Source organism: Meles meles, chromosome 20 (assembly GCF_922984935.1).
Source record: "Meles meles chromosome 20, mMelMel3.1 paternal haplotype, whole genome shotgun sequence".
In the NCBI taxonomy this organism is placed as follows: domain Eukaryota; kingdom Metazoa; phylum Chordata; class Mammalia; order Carnivora; family Mustelidae; genus Meles; species Meles meles.
The window spans coordinates 21,479,237-21,492,323 of record NC_060085.1 but is presented as its reverse complement, the minus strand read 5'-3'; the positions used below and the strand labels follow the sequence as shown (position 1 = coordinate 21,492,323).

The 13,087-nt window shown below is 56.8% G+C and overlaps 1 protein-coding gene across 4 annotated transcripts in view; it reads left to right on the top strand.

Annotated features, from left to right (window-relative positions):
• POC1A (POC1 centriolar protein A) overlaps window positions 1–13,087 on the top strand; it is a 65,810-nt gene that overhangs the window by 12,577 nt on the left and 40,146 nt on the right. For all 4 annotated transcript variants that reach the window (XM_045989705.1, XM_045989703.1, XM_045989706.1 and 1 more), the window contains exons 7-8: window positions 2,041–2,174; window positions 11,406–11,474. In XM_045989705.1, the coding sequence (XP_045845661.1) occupies window positions 2,041–2,174; window positions 11,406–11,474 (203 nt within the window). The remainder of the gene's footprint in view (window positions 1–2,040; window positions 2,175–11,405; window positions 11,475–13,087) is intronic.

Genomic DNA, 13,087 nt, shown 5'->3' with positions numbered 1-13,087 from the left:
TGAAAAGTTCCATATTCCTGTCCTTCCCAGAGGACTCTATAGAAGGTCTCTATATGGAGCTTCTGTCCACTTCCCTCTGCCTGTGCGTGTCCCCTTCCACACGTGGGTACTGGCAGTCACATTCTGTGTTACGAATGTTCTTTCTGCTTCTGCTTGTGGCTGGCTCCTGCCTGTTCAGTTCCCAATGGGGTCAGCTGTGGCTGAATTCTTTGGCTCTCCATGCCCCAAGTCTTGGCAAACACTGAGAACCCTGACCTCGCCCACCCCCGACAGCCTCGAGTGTGGGGAGTGTGGCAGGCTGAGGACTCTGTCCTCTGTTTCTGTGGAGCCCTGTCAGTGCCTCTGCAGGCCGGCTCCCGGAGCTCTGGTGCCTGGAGAGTACTCAGACGGAAACACTGTGTTATGTAAAGCCCTGGCTGTCTCCCCTAAGTGTGCTTGGGAACTTGTACCCACGCTCCCCAGGCACGCTGGCACATTAGCTGGGCTGGTGTCTGGGGGGGCTCCCTGTACCCCTGTGGGCTCTGCGGATGGCCAACCTGTGGTAGGTGTGTTTCTGCCCTAATGCTGGTTCTTGCAACCTCCCAGGGCCAGGCTGAGGGGCTGGTTTTAGAATTTGTCTTTCTGTTTGTAGCAGTTCTGATTCGGCAGGCCATGGTTATCTCACCCTCACTGGTGTCCCCGACCTGGCCCATGGATGAAGGTACTGAGGTCTTCTTAAAGCAACTTTTTTTTTTTTTTAAGATTTTATTTATTTATTTGACAGATCACAAGTAGGCAGAGAGGCAGGCAGAGAGAGAAGGGGGGAGGCAGGCTCCCCATCAAGCAGAGCGCCCAATGCGGGGCTCGATCCCAGGACCCTGGGATCACGACCTGAACTGAAGGCAGAGGCTTAACCCACTGAGCCACCCACGTGCCCCCTTAAAGCAACTTCTTTAAGAAGGTGTAAGGTAGCCGGTCCTCACGATGTCGTTCCCACATGGCCTGCCTGGGTCCAGCTCACCAGTCACTTTCTGAGTCCTGCTCAGTGTCAGGCGCTGAGCCGGGAGGCCAGGACCTGGCACAGCCCCTGGCTGACAGAGCACATAATCTCATGGGGGACCTGGCCTCGAGTCAAAGAGCTACACCGAAACGTGAAAGACTGTGGTGAAGAGTGCACCCACCGGAGACTCATGGTGCTTTGGGGGAACAATTCAAGGGGGTGGCTCTGATGAGATTGGGAGGCTTCCTGGAGGAGGTGACTGAGCAGTGAGCTTCAAGGTCGGGGCTGGAGGTGGGCAAGAGTCTCTCAGCTCTGTGTGGAACAGCTGGGGAGCTGACCGGCTGGGGTGGCTGGATTGTGCAGAGTGAGGGTCCCCAGTATGGATGGGCTCAGGCCAGGCCACTGAGGGAAAGAGTCACACAGATGAGGGGGAGCTATGGAGTGGGTAAAGCGGCAGGACCTGGAAGCTGTGGGTGACAGCCGGGGCAGCAGAGAGGCCCATCAGGGGCTCCTTCTGGACAGAGGCCTCATGGGCAGGCCCTTCCCCACTGCGCCCCAACCCGTGGGTGCTGAGGTAGAGCAGGAGAAGCGGGCACAGCATGTCAGGGTGCTTGCTCAGGGTCCTACGGTGAGGGACAGTGGGGAGGCCGGATCGGAAGCCAGGCCTGACTGGCTCCGGAGCGTGCGTCTCACCGTCTGCCCACCTGCCCCGAACCCCCGTTCGGTTTCCCCTAAGTAGTGGTCGGAGAGACAGAGTGGACGCTACGTTTGAGCACTCCGTTGTGCTCCAGCTCGACCGCTCCATGCGGTGGGAGAGCTAGAGGACTTGCCCGCGCCCTTGTCACATGGGCTCCCGCCTGCCCTGTGTCTCCTGCTGCCTGTCCTCAGCACTGGGCGAGTCTGCTCCTGTTTTTTGGTTGTGGGGCTCCCCTCGTCATCGGAGCTGTGGCCACCCTGGCCTGGCCTGGAGCCAAGCCTCGGCCGGCCCCGATCGCCCATCTTCAGGCTCTGGCTGCATCCCCGGGCCTCCTGCCAGCACCTGACTGACGTCCCCCCTCTAGTGCACAGCGCAGCGGTGAATGCCCTCTCCTTCCACCCGTCCGGAAACTACCTGCTCACCGCCTCCAGTGACTCGACCCTGAAGATTCTGGACCTCATGGAGGGCCGGCTGCTCTACACACTCCACGGGCATCAGGTGAGGGCATCAGCCTGGCGCTCGGTGGTGTGGAGGGAGGCGGAGGTGCCTTCTCGAGGCCCATGTGGGTCTAGGGAGTGGCCCTTCCCTTGGAGCCCGCTGGGGATGGTTTCTGTGGTCCCCTCACAGCCTGAGTAGTGGGGTAAGATGCAGAAACAGGTTCACCCCTTGCAGGACCTATGACCTCTGGAAGAAGTGCTGGGGCTGGTACTATAGCTGAGAAGGGAGTTCAGGGGTTAACTTTGGGGGTGGGGGAGGCATCTGGACATCGTCACACTTCCCCCAGGGGGCTGCATGGAATCTGTCCCACAGTGACCTCCACTGTCCCTTGGGTCCAACATTTTAGTAGAGGCCTGGAACCCCTGCCCTGAGTGGTGGTCTCTTGGGGTTCTTCAGACACGATGCCTTTGGAGACAGAAACCACAGGTGTCTCTCAGGCAGGTGCTAAGGGAGGAAGAGTGTGTGTGTGTGTGTGTGTGTGTGTGCCCTGAGTGGTGGTCTCTTGGGGTTCTTCAGACACGATGCCTTTGGAGACAGAAACCACAGGTGTCTCTCAGGCAGGTGCTAAGGGAGGAAGAGAGAGAGAGAGAGAGAGTGTGTGTGTGTGTGAGTGTGTGTGTGTGTGTGTGTGTGTGTGCATTCCTGGAATTGAATGGAGGGAGCAGAGGCCTTCTCTCGGAGTGACTTTTGCCAGTGTAGCCAGTGGCCTGGACTCCGTGGGCAGCCAGTGACCAGCACTAGCCCCTGTGGGCAGGCCGTGGGGAGGTGGGCCGCTTGCAGCGCCCAGTCAGGAAGTGTGGCTGAGCAGAGCAGTCATTGGAATGTCTCCAGCTGGGACATAATTGCCACCACCAAAGGGGGCAGGGAGTGTGGAGGAGACCAGAGCTTTCTTTCATTTCATCCCCTTCTCCACCTGTGAGAAGGAGGCTGACAAAGAGGAGAGCAGGGATGGACTCTTGAGGGCTGAGGGAGGCCTGCTGTGCTCATGCATCTCGTGCTGGCAGCAAGGTGTGAGGCATCTAGGCTGGGGCTCTGGTTTCTCCTGCCCTCTGAGTCGGCCATGTGGGGACCATTGGCCATGGCTTGGGGAGGGGGTGGGGAGTGTGGGCCTTTTCTTCTGTTCTCTTGGGACTTGGAAGGCTGCCTGCTCCCCTCAGCCCATGGTGATCGCTTGTGCTCCTTGTCACATGTCTGGAGTGCAGGACCGGCGGTCCCCTCCCTGCAGTGGCGGGCCCATCTAGGTGTAGTATCTGGCCTCCGGGCGACTCCTGGGAAGCCGCCCTGTCAGCCCTTTGGCAGATCGGTTGTTCAGACTCATGTGTAACCGGTTTGGGCTCTTCAATAACCGGGAGGACATTTTAAAACCACATGAATTGTGCTCACCCCTCCAACTCCCCACAGAAAGAAAAAGCAATATCCAGAAACATCACGCAAACAGAGGCATGCCAAGTGATCACCTAGGGCTTTTGGGATGTGTGTGTGTGCGTTTGTGTGTGTGTGTGAGAGAGTGTGAGGGTTCTCTTTTAAATTGTCGACTGACCTCTCAGTCTAATAAGCCTTAAATGTGGTGCCTAGAATGCCAGTGCCACGTTCAGGCACAGTATCGAGCACGTAAAGGAAACCTGTTGACGTTCTCCTGGAGAAGTGACACAGGGAACAAGGGAAACTGCGCAGTGGTTTGTTGGCTGTGGAACCTGGAGATGTGGAAACCAGGCTGAGGGACAGCTGGCAGTTCATATAGCCCCGTGCAGGCAGTCCACTCCCTGGCCCATCTCTCCGGGGAGCTGTGCACCTGGACTCTTCGGGGACTTGAGCATTCACATTCTGTTCCAGGAGGTGGCTGAGTGCCCCATCAAGCCCAGGTACCACCAGCCACTTCCTGAAGCATGGGACTGAGCAGCCCCAGGGCTCCCGATTGGATCATCGGTGCCTTGGGCTTCTGTCCTGCAGGTGAAGACGGCAGATTTGAAAGTACTTCTGATCCCGGTGGGGGCATTCGAGGCCCAGAGAGAAGTTGGGAACTGTAGGGGTTGCACGCAGCTTCAGGTGGCAGGGCGATCAGGTCTCCACGGTTCCCACCCTACTCACTTGCCTCACACGTCTGGCTTTTAGCTGTCGAGTTGTGATTTTGCTCTTGTTTTGCGATTCCCGGTCGGTGTAGGAGGCCAGCAGGCTTTGTGACCGCTTGTGTCCCAGCCTTGCCTGCGGTGTGACCTCATTCTGGTCCAGCAGGAGGGAACCCCGTGAAACTTAGGTTTGGACTTGGCAGCCCTTCTTGGGACAGTCCCCAGTCATGGGAGGGAAGAGCTGTGGGAGGGAAGGCTAGTGAGTTGTTCTGCCAGGTGGAACACACCTGCTCGTGCATCTAGTTCCACACCTGCGAGAAGGGACAGCCCAGGCTCAGGGTCAGGCCTGCCTGGAGGAGCCAGCTGCAGGGGGCTGAGGCTGGCGGGAGGCAGTCCTTGGCCGGGAGGGCGCTGTGGGTGTATGCCAGGGAAGTGTCTCTCTGTCCCTGTGTGAGGGCCAGGCCTGAGCCAGCCCCTTTGGGGGACAGTGAGGGAAGGTTCAGCGAGGAGAAGGAGGTTCAGGGTAGGCAGTGCTGTGGGGCTGACACTCTGACCTAGGTTGAGGCTAGAAGTCTGATAGGCCATTTCATGGTCTCCTAAAGGCACAGGGGCACCAGGATGGAGGTGCTTGCCAAGTGCCAAAACTAAGGTCAGGATCACCTGAGACAGCCTGGGTCTCCCATGCTGCACTGAGGGCAGCTTGTCAGCCCAGGAGTCTGGCCATAGCAGCAGTTTGCTGGTTGCTGTCTAGCACACAGTTGGCCATAGTGCCCATCAGCCCCTGTGAAGCGGGCTCCCTTTGTGGGGTTAGGGATGGATGTCCATCCTAAGTTCATGGTGGGCCTCAAGGATTCTGGTGTTTCTTTCCTGCAGTCCTGGCCTTGGGACTCTGAGCTTTGAAGGCTCATTAAGGGGAGGTAGCCAGGGACTGAGAGAGGCTTCTGCCTCATGGGCGCTCGATGCCACTTCTGCTGTCCCTCAGGAATGGTTCCTTGGCTGCAGCTAGGGCCCGTGGGGGCTCTTCAGAGGCTGCTGCCACGTGAGTGTCTTCAAGTGATTGAAGTGATTGAGCACCAGGTGCTGGACCGAGAGCTGGGCACGCCCTTTGCTCGCTGCAGCCCGGGGGCCCCAGGCCCTCAGCAGCTCTGCTGCTCCAGCTGTGAGGGCTCTCGGCAGTGAGGAGGCAGCGGGTGATGGGGCTGGTGGGACAGGCTGAGGGGAGCCCTCTACCTCAGCCGATCTGCCCACCCCAGGGAGGGTGGACGCAGTAGGGAGGGCACTGGCGGCCTGGATGGGGCACATTGCCTTCTTTCCTCCACCTTTGCCCCAAGGAATACCCGGGCAGTTTCTCTCAGCAGACTGAGCTAGTAAAGAGCCTGCACCAGTCTCCTTTGCCAGCGTCTTTGAGGAGAGTGCTAGGAGCCATTCTGGGGGGCGGGGCACAGCCTTGTCTGGTAGGTGATGGTGCCCAGCTTTTTTAAGGAAATACCCCAATATTTCCAGGAACAAACAGCATGTACCCCCCTGTTTCTGGTTTGGAAAAGCCACGGCTACTTTCCCACCTAGTTCAGCCGAAAAGCCTGAGCCTCAGGAGGCAGGAAGAAGGCTGTCAAGGTCAGACCATTCCAGCTTCGCCTCTTACTCTGGGACACTAGGCAGGACCTGGAGCCCTTCCTTATTTGTAAGAACTGCTGTGTCTGCCTCATAACAGGGGAGCACGTGTCTACACGCCCCAGGACCTGGCATGGTAGGTCTTTACAGATACTGGTCCTTTTCCACTTTAGCTCTTAGGAAAGATCCCGGGCTGCTCTAGGTAAGCGCTTGTTAAAAGGCCATTGAACGTTCTGTTATGGGCACGGTCCTGGCAGCCCGTGTGGGCAGTCCTCTGTAGGAAAAGGAGTCCCTGGTAGGGGTCTCTGATGGGCCCGGCCCATAGCCACCAGCCCTGCCCTCTTGGGGCTGGGGACTGCCTGTTTCCCTTCCCTCCATCACCCATAGGGTCTTTCAGGGGTTTATCTAGCTCTTCGTTTTGTTTGGGCTCGTCCTCATCTCCCCTAGAACACCCTCTTGCTTTGGCTTCTCTTTGGCCACACAGCTCCTGATACCTGTCCTTGTGCAGGCTGTCTGCCTCAGCGCACTTGTCCTGGCCAGTTGCTCTGAGTAGGTGTGGCCTGTTGGTGCCTTGGTCCATAGGTCTGCCTGCCGGGCCCTTTAGTAGTTCTGCCCATCAGGCTGTCTTTTCTAGGGCCTGCCTCCCAGAGGATGGGCCAGGTATATTGGCAGGAGGCTGGCCGGGGTGCCATTGCCCTCTCGGAGGCTCTGGAGGGTCTCACTCTGGGGTCAGCCACAGCGGTGACAGTTAAGCAGGAGGAAGAGGGGTCCCTGCTTCTTGTTGGATCCAGTGCAGACTTTGGGATGTCAGCATACAGGGGTCTCCTCCTCTGGCACCCCTCACCTTGCAGCAGGGGAGAGCAAGAGAAGGAAGAGCTTTCCCACTGAGCACAGCTGTTGTGCTGCAGCCCCATGCCCTGCACGAGGCCCCCGTAGCTCCGTGTGGCAAGTGTGGGGGCAGTGTGCTAGAAATGCAGATTTATTTTTCTGTATTTTCTGAAACATAATCTTGAGCCATGCTCATTTGGTTTAAGTCCCCAGAGCTATTTGGGAGAGGATGGTGGGCGGGACGTGGGTGGGAGTTAAATCTGGCGTTTCTGGCTAGGCAGTTGGCTTTCGTGCTGCTGCGGAGTGACTGAGCTGCACGGGGACCACTGGGCATGTGGTTCCATGCACCCTGGCTGGCTCGAGGGCCTAGAACCCCAACCCAGGGCTGCTGTCCACACCTGGGGCTGTGCTCCGAGGCTTGGTGGTTGTGAAATCACAGGCTCAGGGTATGGGGTCCACCAAGGTCACTGGGAGCTTGGGCCATGCCAGAACCGAGGCTGGGGCTGGGGAAGTGGCATTAAGGGGGGTGCAGGGTTGAGGAGGAGAGGGGGCAGTGTGACAGAGTGGCCTGGACCACGTGGGCTGCCCCTCAGGCAGCTCCAGGTGGAAGGAAGCTCTCAGAAAGTGCCCTGCCCCCTTTGTTTCTTCCAGTGCTCTGCAGCCCTGGTGTAGTCATTTCACTTTGGAGAATTACGTTTACGCCTGGGAGGCTCAGACCCAGTTTGGATAGTTGGGCGCCTCCGGGGAGGGGTGAGAGCACATCACGAGGGAGAACGGCTCATTTACTTCAACTTGGTAAGCCGAGAGGTCGGCCTGGCCTTCTGTTCCCTGCCAGCAGCCCATGGTTGAGGATTGGAAACCCGCATCCTCAGCCAAGGTCAGGAGAGAGCCTCAGCATTCCTGACCCCCAGCTCCTCCCAGAGGCCACTCCTTGTCCACAGGGTCACTATTCAGACAGAAGAGTCAGCCACGGCAGGTGCTGGTGAGCGAGTGCAGGAGCGTCCCTGCTGTGGGGGTTTTGGAAGGAGCAGCCTGGGCGCATCAGAGACCAGAGCTCCCACGCCAGGGATTTCTCAGGCCTCCCTGGTCTCCATATCTTTGTTAGATGGTCGCTTTTTTACCTCTGACTCGAGACAGGTGGTGTGACATTCCTGTTTGTTTGCTGGCAGCCAGTGAAAAACATTTCAGAAGCCTTGGGAGGTGGTGGTGGGTGGGGTACTGTGCGGGGTCTTCGGCAGCGTAGCTGTTGTGGGTACCATGGTCAAAGTTTCAAGTGCATAGGGGCATCGGGAGTCAGGTGGAAGGGCATGAGGAGAGCGGAAGGGCCTGGACAAGCTACAGGGGCTGGAGAGGGAGAATCAGCAGGACCTATGGGATCTAAACACTGGGGGTTCCTTTGTTTTGCCTTTTTTTTTTTTTCTTAACCTTTCTTGATTGATGCTTGAGGCTTTGCCATGCAAGAGCAAAGAAAGCAGATTTTGTGGGTCCCTTGGGTCTGGAGTTTGTCAAGGCAGAGACAGTATGTGATAAGTGACCGGGTGGGAGGCCAGGCTGTGTCCCATGCTTGTGACGACCGAGCAGAATCATCTCACCGAAGCCTGACTGGCCAGATCTGGAGAGGGAGGGAAGGATCTGGTTGGACCCTGTAAGGGGTCTCTGCCAGCAGATGTGGCCTGCAGGCGGATGGGGACCAGGGCGTCAGGCAGGTGGGCACCTCTGGAAATCAGAGCACACTGCTGAAGTCTCAGCCAAGAGCTCAGAGTCACACTCGGGAGTCACTACAGAGTCCCCTCTTCCCTGGGTGCAGAGACCACTCGGCGACATCCCTGGCCCGAGCCAGTGAACTAATGCACTGAGAGTGACTAACTGAAAAGAGTAAGCCACCCTGAAGGCAGAAGGATCTCAGAGAACAGCAATCCCATCTGATCGTTGTCAGTGATAAAAGGGATCCCCCCTGCCCCAAGCCATGGTGGTTTGGAAACTAGAATGCCCACCTAAATGATTGCTGGGCTGAAAGAATCACAGTGGAAGCACCATCTGGAGGTGACTGCCAGTGAGAGTATTGCATGTTAAACTTTGGGGGTGTAGCTAAAGTAGTAAATCGGAGGCACACATGTAGCCTTAAATGAGTTGATTCAAAACTGAGAACGATTGGAAAAAATCGAATCAAGAGCTCAATGCCGAAAGTTAACGAAAGATCCTGAAGGCAAGATGAAACCCTCTGGAACTTGTGGTGAGGAGCAGCGAGCAGGCTGATTGGGCTGGAGCACCAATGAGGGCAGGAAGCTGTTTGGGGGGGGGTCTGGCGAGGTCATTGGGGATGGGGGTTGTCTAGGCCCTGGAAGGGGTGGGATGAGGGTTGTCAGTGGTGGAGAAGCCCGGGCTGCATTCCAGTCCCTGCTGGCTCTGGCCCACGGCAGAGCTCTCTTTGTGGGCCTCAAACAGGCGAGGGCCTCTGTGGAAGAGTGTTCCCTCTGGGAATAGCAAGGTGGAGGAGCCAAGCATCCTCTGGGTAAACGGGCATTACCAGGGAGGACTGGGGTCCTGCTGCCTTACTGCTTGCCTGCTGCTGGTGCCAGCCCTGGAGTGTCTGGGCATTTGGGCTCTGGGGAAACCTCCAGCACCTGCTCTCTGGTCCCAGCCCCCCACCAAGCCACAGGCTGCCAGCTGCCTTCTTCAGGGGTGCTGCTACTGCTGGCCTCCGGCCTCTTGTCCCCAACTTGGCATCTGGTGGTTGAGTGACAGCAGGAAAGGAGACTGATGAGTATTTGTTTGGTTCCTTAGTTGCTGTGACCTCGTGGAAACTGGCTATTCCTCCATGAGCTCCAGGCAGGCAAAGAGCCCGGCTCCTTTGACACTCCCGTGCCCTGGTTTCCTTCTCTTTTCCCTCTCCCCTCTTTGTTTTTCCTCAGAATGAAAATAGTTTTGTTGTTTTGTTTTTATATTAACATAGCAACGCCACATACTCATTGTTTAAGAATTCAAAGTTTGGGAAATTACAGGATTTCCAAGAATCAAGTAAGAGTCATCTGAAATTTTCTCCCTCCACCACCCCGGAAGTCCTGTTCACCCTTGGGGGTTGTCGCCCTGAAAGAATATCTCAGGGATGCTTGAGCTATCCCCTCCCACTCCTGCACTCAGCCCCGCACTGGCAGCCCATGATTCCTTGCAACCAGCATTTTGCACTCAACTGATGCCATTGACATTGTTCCCAGTCATAAAGATGGATCTCCTTTGTCCTACTGGATGGCCATGTAGGGCTCCTGGCTGCATTGATCCCCGGGCGCTTGGAGCCACACCTGTGAGAGAAGGCGGGGAGAGGCGCAGGGGGAAGGGGCAGGACCTTTCAGACCTTGGTCTCCCTTCTGGGACATGTCACCTATAGGGAGGGGTCAGCATGCAAACCATCCTCTGAAGATTAAGTGGGTTAGTGCACAGCAGTGTTAAATGGCCCCATACTACTTTCTTTCTCAGCACCCTCATTATGGGCATCTTGGAGAGGAGGAGCCATGGGTAGATTTGGGAAGTGGAAGAATGTTCTGTCCTGCTTGGGCCCAGGGGGTGGCTTTCCACCTGTCTGTCCTTTCTGGGTAGGCAGAAGCTTGTCTTGTTCTGTGACCACAGATTTCCTGTTTTAGCCCATAACTTATCTGATCTTTTCTGGTATCGAGTGGAAGGTGCATCCCAGTGTTCCCCATGGCCAGAGGCACCCATTTGGGCAGCTGGGTCTCTTGCTGCTCCCTGCTCTGGTCTAGAAGAACAGAGATGGCCTTTGTGACAGGGGCCATGCAGTCGTCAGTTAGGAGAGAAGCTCTTTTCTGGTTTTGCTTGAGGGATGCCAGGTACTAGCAGACGGACCGTTTGGCTAGGAGGGATTGGTGGTTCACTGTGTCGTGTAAACAGACTAGCTTCGGGCATCTTTCTGCTGTGGATGTCAGTGTAGGAAAGAGCCTTCCCTCTTTCCCAGGAGATCATGCCCTGCCCCTCCAAGCCTGGATATGCTCCTGGGCCCTCCAAGCGCTGCCTGCACTGGTCTGGCATCCCCATTCCCAGTCATGCAGACCTTCAGCCCTGGGGAAGCCAGAGTGGGCCTTTCTCTCCCCAGGGTCCTAACATAAAGCAGGTGACATGCACATTAGGGGGATGTGTCTTGTCGCTCCTGTGCTCAGGCACATTTGATAATCCCTTCCCCAGCCCCTTTCCTGCCCTGCTCTGGCCTCCTGTGTCCCCTGGACTCCCTGACAGCACCCTGCTTCTGCTCATTGGCTCCTGCTTGGGGCCATGCACTTCTCTGCTCGGCCATAGGGCGGTGTGGGGGAGAAGCGTGGCCCCAGGCCAGGGGGACCAGGTTCTGGAACCGGTGGTAGGCCCAGGATGAGTTTAGGGCACCTCTCCGACCTCCAGCTCGCCCTTGGGAAGCAGGGACAGTGATGTCAACCCGGCAGAGCTGTCAGTGTGCACTGTCCTGCTCATTCCTCCCTGCCCACCACGACCCTGTGGCCTGGCCTTTGTGCTGTCAGCAGTGCTTGGGAACAGAGGACTCAGCCTTGACACTCAAGGCTGAGCTCCGACATGTGCCCCTGCGAAAGCTTGGGGAGGACTTGGGGCTCCATGAGGCCCAACTCTCGGTCCTCCCACAGCTCTTGTTCATGAGCCGGTTTTCTTCCTGTGCTTTTAGAAGCTAGAGTGACCTTTGGTGTTTGTTCTTTTTTGTTTGTTCTGATAGGGCCCAGCCACCACTGTTGTCTTTTCAAGAACGGGGGAGTATTTTGCTTCTGGAGGTTCTGATGAACAAGTAAGTAAAGAACGGTGTGAGCTGATACTTAACAGAAGGGAACAGGAGATCAAGGCGCCTTGAGGATGGGCCAGGTCTTGCCAGCTTCCTTGGTGGCTTTGAGTGACCGTGAAGGCTAAAACTTGGACTGAGGTGCTCAGACCCAGGGTGCTCCACTTAGGAGCTCTTTGAGGGGCCCCCTTTTCAAACTGTTTGGCTGCAGGGGGAAGACACATGTAAGGAGGTCCTGTCCCATTTTGTCACCCTTTGTGCCGAGGCTTTCTGCCTGTCAGCCCTGGTGCCTCCTGCCCAGAATATTCCTTCGCTTGGTGCTGGGCCTCACAGCTCTGACTGCTCAGCCCAGGAAAGTCCCATTGGCCTCCCAGCGAGCCCCAGCCCCAGCCTCATGGACCGATTGAGGTTGTGTGTCTGCCAGGAAAGCAGAAGGTGGTTGGAGGCTTTTGTGGCATGGCCTGGATAAGGGACCGTGGGCGTCTTCCCGTCCCAGCACCAGCTCCTGTGCTAACCAAACAAGGGAGGACAAAGGCCCAGGGGACCACTGAGCTGTCCTCGAGTGTGAAGGCCTGGCTCACTGCTTAAACAAGGGAAAAATCGTACAGTAAGATCACACTATAAATAGTCCTGGTGAAAGAAAGTCACGGGGTACAAGAGGCGGCCTAGTAGAAAGTAGGGCTTCTGCCCGCTCTGGCCCCTCCTCAGGCCGTCCCTACGAGCAGCTCCCTGGCTGCCTTTTGAAAGTCAACTCCCAAGAGCCTTTGCAGAGAGACATGCGAATCTGTCCCCCTCCTGGGAGTGTAGTCATTAGCTGGACCAGTGCGGTTACACTGGGCCCTACAAACAAGGTGGGAGTGGTGCTAATTCTGTTTGTAAACAGGAGGAGGAACAAAGACCTCAATGCCTGTCAGTCAGGGGTCAGTAAACGGTGGGCCGCCCTGGGAGTGGGGTGCAGCCTCCCACAGAACCAGACTCGTGGCTGCTTCGAAAGCAGGGAGGCCTCTCAGGCGTGGTGAGCTCGCATCTGACGAGGATCTGGGGCTCTTTCTGGGGCCTCCGCTGAGCACCAGCCACACTCCATAGCTCCTGACACATTGTAAGTGACCCTGATGCAGGGCAGGTACCTGGGGCTGACACCTTCTAGCAGGAGCTCTCTTGCTCCCCAGTAGGGCCATTTTCCAGCCTTTTGCTGAGGGAGCCTCAAGATGCAACGCTCCTTCAAGTAATGTGTGTGTTACCCACGGCTCCCTGGCTACCAGTGTCTGCCGAGCTGTCTCCTGTGAGATTGGAAGTAACATCATCGCCTCTTCACGGATGAGGAACCGGAGGCACAGAGAGGTTGAGTTGAGTGCCTTGCCTGGAGCCACACAGTAAAGGGTGGACCCAGGAATTTAACTGCAGTGGTCTGGTGTAACTTAAGGCCAGGCCTCCGCCTTTGGGAGCTTCTGTTTGTGGAGAGAGGGACGATAAACAAGAACGAGAGATAGAGAAATTGAATAATTGTTGAGTCTGATGCTATGAAAGAAATCACTAGAGGGCTATGATAAAAATTAGCAGGAGACCAGGACAGTCTCTCAGAGAAGATGCTGCTGAAGCAGACGCTTTAGACGCTGATACTG